Here is an 11182-nt window from a genome sequence, read left to right on the forward strand (position 1 = left end):
GGGAGGAGTCGGCGCCAGCGGGAACGGCGGCAGCCAGGCGGCACCTGGGGCTGGCGGGGACCCGCGTGAGGCGCGAAGCAACGCCTTGACCTCCGGGGAGGAGGAGCAGGCACCGGCGGAACCGACGGCTGAAGTTCCGGACGCCGGGGGCCGCGCGAGCGAGGTAATGGGAGCCGCGAGCCGACCGAGGTGCCGTGTCCGCAGCGCCGGGTGCAGGGAAACTGGCCCGAATCCCGGCAAGGTGTCGGGCCCCGCCCGCGCCCTCGTGCCCGCTTTAGGCCCTGGGTGGTTTGTAGGTGAAGGATCCAGGCCGACTCTTCAGCTCCCGGGTGTGAAATCCGAACGGAGGCTCCTTTTAGGTTTTGAGTGAGAAGAGAGGGAGGTCATTCATCGGGTTGGATGGAGAGGGCACCTTCCTGATGTTAGACGGCTGTCGAGGGTAGTTTGAGGGTCCGAGGGGGAGGGGATGAACCGACTGGATGGCGGGTTTTGAGAACTATCTTAATGCAATTGCTGTGAACCTGTGCCCGCTTTGAGCTGGTGTAGTAGGTTACATAATGGGTAGTCAACCTCAAGGTCAGTTCGAACCCACGAGCCTCTCCCAGGGAGAAAGATGAGGCTTTCCATTCTCGTGAAGATTTACAGACACTGGGACCCACCCGGGCACCTCGCGTTTGTGAATTGGAATCAGACGTTGAGGGATGTACTTGGCTTTTAAACTCCACCCTCCCAGCCCTCTGTGGTAGCACCCGCTCCGATTTAACCCAATTCCAGTTCCTTTTTGCTGCTTCCCTGAATGTAGGAGCTGTGGTCAGTGTACACCATGAGGTCAGCTGGCAGATGGGCCTGCTGTGATCTAACCACCCGCCCCCACCGGCTTCCCAGACACTTTAAACCTCTTACTAGCATAAAGAAAACAGGTACCTTTATTTTCACTGGGACACAAACAAAATCCCTTTGGTTTATGGAAGCCCTTCTGCCACTTAGGAAACAAAGTTATCAGAGTCTGTTGACTGAAGTATCTGCCACGCTCCATGACCTCAAATTCGGCTGATGCCCACCAAACTACGTTACCCAAATTCCTGCGAAAAGGGCCTCTTGAATACTTCTTGACCCACATGGCAGTGTCTTAATGACTGGTGGTGGGTACCCACCAACTAGTGCTCCTCCCATATTTTTGTGGAGTGCAGTCTTATGCAAAACAGGTCCAAGAGCCCAACTGGTTTGCTTGCTGCTCTTCACAATTGCCCTGTTTGTGTAGGCAGTTGCCAGACTAGCTTCTCCACCCTCTCTTGGAAGAGGTCATTGTGTCGAAGTGCTCTGTGATTCACGGTAGACTGCCCTAGTCCGTTCCTTTTCCCTTGGGCTGGAGCCTAGTGGGGAGGGGACTATGGAGTTTAGGTGGGCTTTGGCTGTTCAGAAATCTTCCAGCTTGGACCCCATGGGGTTTTTCTTTCCTGAGCCTTCTGCCTGCTAATGAAGGGTATGTGCACTTCTATCAGAACTGGTTTTGTAGCATTTGGGGTAGAAACCCAGTGCTGGGTGCTGTACCAGATGGCATCCAGACCCCCTCACAGCTGAATGTCAGCCATCTTGCAAGTGCGCAGAGACCTGGATGGGAGCGGAGGCCGGCTGCTCGTTCGTTGAGAACTTCTCTTCAGCGTCACCTTACGGGTGACCATTTAGAAGAAGCTCTGGTGTCATCCTTGGGCCCAGCCAGATTCCCCTTGGAGGCCTTAAGTCCCAGCTTTCCAAGAGGAGTGGGTGAATGTCAGGGCCTTTCTTCCTGGCTGGGGTGTGTGAATCTGCTGGGCCATGTTGGCTGTGATAACATCCATTTTGGCAATGAGAAGCTGTCATGAACCTTGTAGTTTGCCAAGCTAATTCACCGTTGTCATTATTAACACCTTCTGCATCAACCTTGTGAGGTATGCAGCCAGCCATCCTTATAGCCAGGTTGTCCCTCACTAGGTAGCTTTGGCGAAGTCCCCTAAAGCCAGAGCAAGGTTAGGGGACTTCGCCAAAGCTTCATGGTTAATTAGTGCCAAAAGTAGGACTGGAACCTGAGTCTCCTAGGGGACTCCCAGCCTGGCACAGAAATCAAGAACCCGTGCTGCCCTCAGGTTCCCTGGATGGTCCACGGGGTAAGACGGAAATGTGACGCCCCTGCGCAGCAGTGCTCTGGACCCAGAGCCTCTGCTTGCCTGTGCTAGTATCATGTTTCCATTTTGGTTTACTTGGGATTTACCATCCCCCCACCCCCCTTGGCGGCAAAAGATACACAAGGGGGCTTCACAAAGTTCTTGGCCCAAAATTTCATCTTCTAGTTACACTTTCCATGAACTTTTTTTTAGCCCCTCCCCCCCCTAATTAGGTTGATAAAGAATTAAGGAATGCAGTCTATGTAAAGTGTGACATACCTGCCACCTCTTAAGACTTTCTCAAGGTTAGCTGTTATTCCTATCACAGGAGTGCCTTTTTGGTGTTAGTTGTGCATAGGTGCGCCTTTCATTCAAGTTGTAAGAGATCTGGTTCTAAAGTATAACTTTTGAACATAGCAGAAAGAGTAGGGGATTTTCCAAGTGTCAAAAGAACTCTTTTGGTTTCACTTTAGTGGGGCTAATCATTATCTGAAACCAGAACCCAGAATTCCCCAAGGCAGACACGCTTCCCTTCTTAACCACAACCATGCACTGACAACAAAGAGTCGTGGCCATCTTCTGCAGAGGAATGCATGGGTTAAACCGTTTGCAGAATTGGATATGTGGGATTCCCAGCACCAGTGTCACCAGTGTATCAGAGCGCTGTTACCCCTTGAAGAGACCCAGAGGGGTTGTGGTCACCTTGATGGGGGTTCCTGCCTTCTGGAGAGGATCCTCTTCTGGCTTGGGACCAGCAGGTCCTCTTGGCTCGCTGCCCATCAGAATGGGTTTCTCCAGGTCACAAGAAGAATACTGGCACAGTTAGTACCTATTTCGAGGACGAAAAGGAAGAGAAAGCGATTCCTTAATTGCTAAAGTAAAGTTTGCTTTGTTGTTTGAAAACCAGAGATGGTCCCTAGTGCCTGGGCATTTGAGGATAAATACAATTTGGATCCATACCTGTTTTTAACTAGTCTGCTTATTACAAACATTACAGCCCAATGACCTTTTCTTTTTGCTCACTATGGGTGTTTGAAGAGGCACTTAGGGACTTCATACGGAGTGAAGCAAGTGGCAGGGCCTTCCTCTCCCTTCTGGCTGTTTTTTTTTTTTAAATCGTTTTATTAGGGACTCATACAACTCTTATCACAATCCATACACACATCAATTGTGTAAAGCACATTTGTACATTCATTGCCCTCATCATCATTCTAAAAACATTTGCTCTCCACCTAAGCCCCTGGCGTCAGCTCTTCATTTTTCCCCTCCCTCCCCGCTCTTCCCTCCCTCATGAACCCTTTATAATTTATAAATTATTCTGTTGTCATGTCTTGCTTCTGGCTGTTCTTTAATAGTTTTATTGGCACATAATCCACATATCATACTGTTTTACAGTTCAGTCATATCGGGAGTTGTACAATCATTACCACAATCGATTTTAGAACATTTTCATCTTTCTTGTACTCATTTTCTCCCCGTTGCCCCCGATCCACCCCTGCCATACCGTCAAGGAACCATCAATCCAGTTACTGCCTCTATAGAGTTACCTACCCTGGATTTCATAAACAGAAAAACATTCAAACAACAAACAAAGGTAACTAACAACAATAACAAAGTAAAACAGAACAACTTCAATTGCAAAGAAAGTAGAAAATATTAAAAACTAGAACACCTTTAAAAAGGGTGAAAAATGAGATCCATGGTAAGGTGTTAAATTGTAACCTAACTACATCTGCAGTAATCCACTTCCCACTGCATTCTGTCTATCGGCCAGGCTATTCACGCCCCTGGTTTATGGTCAGAGGGGGTTCACTAGAGGTTTAATCCACATGTATTTCCCCTCCACTCTTTCTTTTTTTTGCGCTGAAACAAATTTTTAATAGGTCAAAAGGGATAAATAAGATAACTACATTTTATAAATGTAATTTATAATTACAATTAAATAAGATAATTACATTTTAACCTAACTATATCTACCATAATTGATTTTGTAGTCTCCTCTCTGTCTGATAAGACTATTCACATCCCTCAACTTTGGTCAGATGGGATTCACTGGGGTCTGAATCTGTGTGTGGGCCTTGTATATGGAATTTTGGCTTCCACTGTCATCCATAGCCTTCTGCAAACCTGATGTTCACAGCTTAAGCTCTGCTACTATTCGCTCTTGTGGATATGGATTATATTGTCTACAAACCTTGGATCACACAAGCTGGTGTGCTTCTTCCGTGTGGACTTAGTTGATGCCTCACTTAGATGGCTGCTTGTTGAAGACAAGCCTTAAAGACCCAGGACACTATTGTTTCTGATAGCCGGGCACCATCTAGTTTCTCATCACTCTTTGCTCTAGCACCCATATCTTCAGTGACCTCTTCTTGAGGGAAGCATCAAGCAGAGTCCCTTCTGGCAGTTCTTAAGTTTACCTAGCAAGTAGGCCCCAGTGTGCAAGAGCAACGTCAGTTGCATTCTTGGCAGCAGTTGGTGAGTGTCTTGGCTCCTTGGTAGCAGGCCTTGATTATATGCCCATGGGGAATTGTGGGCTTTGCCAGCTTGATGAGCCACCTCGGGCCCGTCATTCACTGCACCTGTCCCTTCAGCCCTTCCCCTTGGCAGCTAGGTTACAGGGATGTCACCTCGGTGATGACTCCTTGTCCATTCTCCTCCTCCCACTTCCTTAGTTGATAGCTGAGACAGTGGGAACTCAGATTTGATCTGAGAGGGCAGGGTCCAGGCTCCATCTTAGCAGCAAAATGGTCTAGTGGTCAATGTGCACACGGAGTCTGACAACCTTGGTTAGATCTCTGCTCACCGTGGGCTGGTTGTGTGATTGCACCATACTTCCTAACCTCTCTGGGGCTTGGTTGTCTTCCTCACCTGTGAAATGGGATTGCAGTAGTACCTTAGGGAGTTGCCGTGAGTGGCAAATGTGATCATACAGATCAAGTTCAGCAGGGCCGGGACATGAGAGAAGCGCTCCAAGATGTGCACTGCTACTGCTAATGCAGCCAGACTCACTGCCATCAAGCCAATTCTGACTTGCAGCGACCCTGTAGGTCAGGGTAGAATTGCCCTGGTGAGTTGCTGAGACTAACTCTTTACCGGAGTAGAAAGCCCAGTCGTTCTCCTACTGAATGGCTGATAGTTCGAATTGCTGACCTTGAAGTTAGCAGCCAAACAGCTAACCACTAACCCATCAGGGTTCCTGTTGATGCAGCTGGGCCCACGAATGCCCTCTCCCCAATTTACTTTGCCCCCTTTGTTGTTTTCCAGAGCAGGCCTGCTTCCATCCCTCCACTGTCACCTGGGGAGCCTCCACTAACTCCCTATAACCAGCTATTTTGTTATTCGCGGCTCTCCCTAGAGCGAGCACAGCCTGAGCCCCAACCGTCCTTGCTGAATTCATCTCACACTGCCCCCCTTCCTGTAGCTGACTTTCAAGGTTAAGACTTTCTCCCTCAGGTCCCCCATGACCTCATGCTCTCCTGCCTCTTTCTGTCAACCCTGCCCAGAAAACTGCCGCCTTTCTTTCCTTTTAAGTCTTTTACTACTAAGTTCTCAGGCTCGCCCCAGCTGTCACATGGTATACAAACCATGTCCTTCTCTCCCCTTTGAGCCCTATTGCACCTGGGAGCATGTCTGCTCTGGGACTTGGCACCCTCTTCATTGAACTGGAAAGTGGGTCTTCCCTTCAACTTGCCAGTAGGACTCACTGCAGAATTGTGAGCACATGATCAGCCAACATCTGTGGAGCCCTGAGTATCCACACCCCCTGCCCCACCCAAGCCAGGGTACCAGGAGCTTGAAGGCTTCAGGTCCTTCAAGGCCAGAGTTCCTAGTCTGCCCGTCTAGAAAGTAGGTCAGATTGGAAAGCCTGAAGGGCTATCGGACCAGTTCATGCCGTGTCTGAGTGGACGGGGCAGTGCAAAGCAGACTTTCAGGTTGGCATTGTAATTAATCAGGTGGTGAAACTTGGGATTGCCTAAAGTTATATCACATGCCAGTGACCTTGCCCCAAATAGAACAGATCACTGTTCTTCCACACCGAGGAAGCCGCACCTCCTGCCCACTGCAGAAAAACAAGCTGCTCCTACACTCAGCAGCCTGGCAGTAGGGGTGGTTTCTTTAATCTCAATCTCTAGTCATTAGGGATCTATGTTAATATCTGAATACCTGTGGGCCAGCTGGAACTTCCTGGGCCTCAGTGATACACCTGGGTTGTTGATTTGGGTCGAGTGACTGGCAGATTTGACAAAGTATGGACATGGAGGAAGGCAATACTTCTAAACTGGGATAGGTCTGGGTTCCCAGAGAAACAGAACCAGTAGAAGGTCTTGATGGAACAAATAAGGATGTGGATGGTGTGGATAGTGAGTTAAAAGCTGGGCTGCTGACCATGAGGTTAGCAGTTCAAAACCACCAGCCACGCCAATCGAGAAAGGCTGGGCTTTCTACTCCTGTAGAGAGTGACTGTCTTGCAAGTCCAGTGGGCCAGTTGTACCCTGTCCTACAGGTTTGCTGGGAGTCAGAATTGACTTGATGGCAGTGAGTTTTTGTATGATGTGTTCATACGTGTACATTTATGCTTGCGTGCACACACAGGCCTACTGTTAAGAGTCAGTCAGTCGATTCTGACTCCTAGCACCCCTATCCAACAGAATAGAACCGTTCCCTCATCGTCATGAGGGGAGGGCAGTTCTGCTGGCCTTTTGGTCTGTGGTGGAGTGCTTAACCATTGTTCCTTACAATGTAAAGAGATTGATTTCAGGGAGTTGCAAATCTGAACTCAGGGCAGGTCAGCAGGCGGGAAGCTCTCAGAAGGGAGCTGATCCAATGGTCTGGAAGAAAAAGTTCATCTTTTCTCAGTGAAACCCTTCGTTTTGCCCCTAAGGCCTTTCAGTTGCTGGGTTGAGGCCCATTCTGATGATCAAAATAATCCCCTTGACTTCGTCACCTGATTGCAGATGTTGGCAGAAGCACAGAATGCCTGCACAGCAGCAGTTAGAGAAGCATTTGATTGAATAATGAGGTCTGAAACCCTCCGGGGCATATGCCACCCAAAAGGAGTCTCCTCAGTGGTAGTGGGCTTGGCTGCTGGGGTTTGAGCAGCCTGACCGAGTTGACAGGGAATGGCAGCACCGACACCATCCCAGTTCCTTCCTTTCCCAGGCAGTTCCTGTGCCGGCCCATTTCCAAATCTGTAAACGAAGAGTATTGACCTCTTAAAGGGGCGTGCTGGTGGTTACACATTGGACTGCTAACTAAGCACACGGTCAGCCCTTCACAACCACCAGGTGCTCCATGGGAGAAAGCCAAAGCTTTCTGTTCCCTGTAAAGAATTCCAGTCTCAGAAACCCCTAGGACCAGTTCCCCCATGTCCTGCAGGGTCCTGTGAGTCAAAACCATCTTGATGGCAGTGAGTTTGATTTTGAGAAAGTTCTTGTCAGGATTAAACAGTACTAAGGCCAGGGGTTGTTATTAACTGCTCTTGAGTCATCACCAACCCATGGTACCCTGTGCACAATGGGATCAGACTGATGATTCAGGGGTTTTCATCGGCTGTGTTTTGGAATGTAGATCGCTAGGCCTTTCTTTCTACTGGGCTTTTGTCTCAAGGCCCACTGAAACCTGTTCAGCATCATACAGAATTTGTTAGTCTGGGTTGACTAGAGGAACAAATTCATACACACTCGTGTGTAAGAAAGAGCTTTAGATCAGGGGTTCTCAACCTGTGGGTTGCAACCCCTTTGAGGGTCAAACGACCCTTTCACAGGGGTTGCCCGATTCATAACAGTAGCAAAATTGCAGTTATGAAGTAGCAACAAAAATAGTTTTATGGTTGGGGGGTCACCACAACATGAGGAACTGTACTAAAGGGTTTGCTGCATTAGGAAGGTTGAGAACCAGTGCCTTAGATAAAAGAGTAATTGTATATTAAGAAAACATCCCTGTCCAGTCCAGATCCAGTCCATTAGTCTGATATTAGTCCACATGTCCAAGACCAATCTACAAATTCCTCTTCAGACTCACACAACACATGCAATGATGCCGAATGCAGGAGGATCACAGGCCAGTGGGTGGAAAGTGTTGTGGATCCAGTGGCGGTGGAGGCATCTCAGCACTGGTGTGGGTCTCCATGTGGCTTGTCAGCAGTAATGTCTCACAGGGAGAGAGTATGTCTGGCCTCCAGTGAGCTATTTATCTCCTTCATGGCTCCAGAGAGATCATCACAGTGCAACCTGATGGACAGGCTAGACTACTCCTTAGCAAGTTGACAGGAGATCATGTAACTGCCACACATGGTAACAAACAAGCCTCTCATACGGGGTGATAACACTTGGAAGTGTATTGCCTAGGGATCGAATCTGTATGTCCTGCTTGGAAGTGAGAATTGTACCACTGTTCCCCCAAAGGGCAGTGTGTTTACTAGCATGCAATACCCAAGGGCTCTAGATCAGGGGTTTTCAATCTGTGGGTCAAGACCCCTTTGGGAGGGGGGTGTCGAACAACCCTTTCACAGGGGTCACCCGATTCATAACTAATAAAATTACAAGTATGAAGTAGCAACAAAAATAATTTTATGGTGGGGGGGTTCACCACATGAGGAACTGTATTAAAGGGTCGTGACATTATTAGGAAGGTTGAAAACCACTGCTCTAGATGATTTGTTCTTGTTACGCCAGGCCTGAACAATCAGACTCTCTACTGACCTCCTTTCCTGTAATTTCCTCTTACTGTTAAGCAAGATTGAAGCTAATGACAATTGTATGGATCGAATGCTAACCAGGGGCAAGCAAGGCTTGGATATACCAGTAGGATCAAAACGGTGCTTGGAAGAGGTCTGTGGGCCAAAGTCAGCAAACGCATAGAGGTCAGCTCAGAAGGAGATGGCCGCCTCTCTTTTAGAGTTCCAAAAGGCAGTTTTGGTTTTCTTGAAGGACACAGGGCGATCAGAGAGCTTGTTTTGAAGACATTTCGAGACGATGGGAAACTGCATTGGTGAGAAGGAGGCCAGGAACGTTGAGCGAGGAATTCTTGTTCCATTGTGACAATGCACTTGCGAATTCTTTGAGGGCAGCAAGGACCGTCCTAGGATAGTTTTGTTGGAAACCTTTCCCCACTTACCCTGCAACCCTGATCTTGCCCCATTCGCACTTCTTTTTGTTCCCCAACCGCAAAGAACGCTGGAGGGGACGTGACTTGAGCCCTTGAGGATGCTGAAACTGCCGTTGGACGTGGTGTGTGCGTCCAAGGGCAGAGAGGTGGAAGTGCTGCCTTCAGATGTGTACAGACCTGGATGGAGGATCTGTCGAGAAACAGCAGTTTCACATTTTGATATTTTCATTTAATAAAGGTTTGTGCTTTTGGAGCGGTACTTTCTGACTCGGGCTCCCGTTTGGAAGCACAGGTTGCTTTTGTACCTGACCTCTCCCAGGGAACAGCCACACAGAGTGTTGGTCTCCTGGTCCCTGGATTACTTACGAACAACCTTAGTTACAAACCAGCCACCACAAAGTCTATTAAAGATTCGAGGTACCGGATCAAGGAGCGCTGCTTTGTCATGTGCACCAGAACATTATGTTTATCGTATTATGTTGAAGATGGGCTAGTGTATCTACAAGTGCTTCTCCAATGGTTTTTATGAATAAAGGATACATACTAAGACCAACAAATAACATATAAGTCTGCTGCATAAGACCTTTAAAGTGTTGAGCAAGGATGTTGCTGTGTGTATTTCAATTTTTTTACAAGACAAACCACCTTCAAAGTACTCTCCATTACACTTAATACATTTGTCAAATCTGCAATTCCATTATTGGAAATATTTTTCAGACTCATCTGAATGGCTGACAACACCTCTTGTTTTTTTTCTTCACCTATGTTTAAGGTGATCAGATTTTAATATTGGTAAAGCGGGACAAAAGCGGGACACCATTGGTAAAACTCATATTCTGGCGAAATAGCAACATGGCAGCCAAAAACCGTTTACCCTAGCTTGTTGTGCATTCTTTCCAAAAATTGGGACTTTTTAAAAATGCTGTGGGACGCGGGAAAAATTGTTAAAAATTGGGACTGTCCCGCCAAAACCTTACCTATGTTGTCAAATCGCTGTCCTGTCATGTCCCTCTTTTTTTGCAGAAACAAAAAGAAGTTCAGGTGAGTAAGGTGTGTGGAGCAAGAGAGGCATGCTGTTTTTTGCCAGAAACTGGTGCACTGAGATGGCTGCATGAGCAGGTGCATTGTTGTGGTGGCAAAACCAGTCCCCCCATTGGCCACAAATTAGGCCTTTTTGGTCGCATACTGTTATGCAATCTTTTCAGAACCTCTAAATAGAAAGCTTGATTAACAGTCTCACCTGGTGGAAACAAATGAGCATTGTCTTGATCAATGAGTTTTGGTGGAAGGGGGGGTGGTGCCTAGTTGATGATGGAGTCTTCCACTGTCTTGATTAAGGTTTGCTTTCAGGTGCTATAAGAATAGCAACATGTCTTGTCACCAGAAATGACCCTGGGGAAAAAGTCTGGGTTGCTTCAAAGCTGTTCTTTCAAAGCATGGTATGTTTCCACTTGACACTCTTTTTGCTGGTCAGTCAGAACCCGAGGCTCAAATTTTGCAGTGAACCTTCTTGTTCCCAAATCTTTTGTTAAAATTCGCTGAACTGAGCACCAAGATAGTCCGGATAACTTCCCCATCTCTTCAATGGTCCATTGTCTGTCTTCAAGCACAAGTGCATGAATTTTGTTTACATTTTTTCCTTTCAGACATCCAGAACGAGGTTTATCATCAATCGACATTTCACCTTTTTCGAAATGAGAAAACCACTCATACACTTGAGTTTTCCCCATAGCGCTGTCCTCGTAAGCTGTGTTCAACATCACAAGTTTCTGTTGCATTTTTCCTGAGCAGGACGCAAAATTTCACAGCCACACCGTTCTCTTAAACCAACCATCGCAAAAAACAAGGTTCGAGCAAAACTCCTTTTACAAAAAATTTCAGAGAGAACCTTCCCAGGTGATGTCACTGGGTGCTCTAACTCGAGCAAGTTG

General features: G+C 47.5%; 1 protein-coding gene across 1 annotated transcript in view; it reads left to right on the forward strand.

Moving 5' to 3' along the window:
- The window catches only part of NFE2L3 (NFE2 like bZIP transcription factor 3), a 43807-nt gene that overhangs the window by 10635 nt on the left and 21990 nt on the right, over positions 1-11182 (forward strand). Inside the window, 1 exon segment of the mRNA XM_004718179.4 lies at positions 6-163. Coding sequence (XP_004718236.3) covers positions 6-163 — 158 coding nt within the window.

The sequence above is a fragment of the Echinops telfairi genome, unplaced genomic scaffold (assembly GCF_000313985.2).
Source record: "Echinops telfairi isolate 266 unplaced genomic scaffold, ASM31398v2 ScPeMD7_23;HRSCAF=83, whole genome shotgun sequence".
Classification (NCBI taxonomy): Eukaryota; Metazoa; Chordata; class Mammalia; order Afrosoricida; family Tenrecidae; genus Echinops; species Echinops telfairi.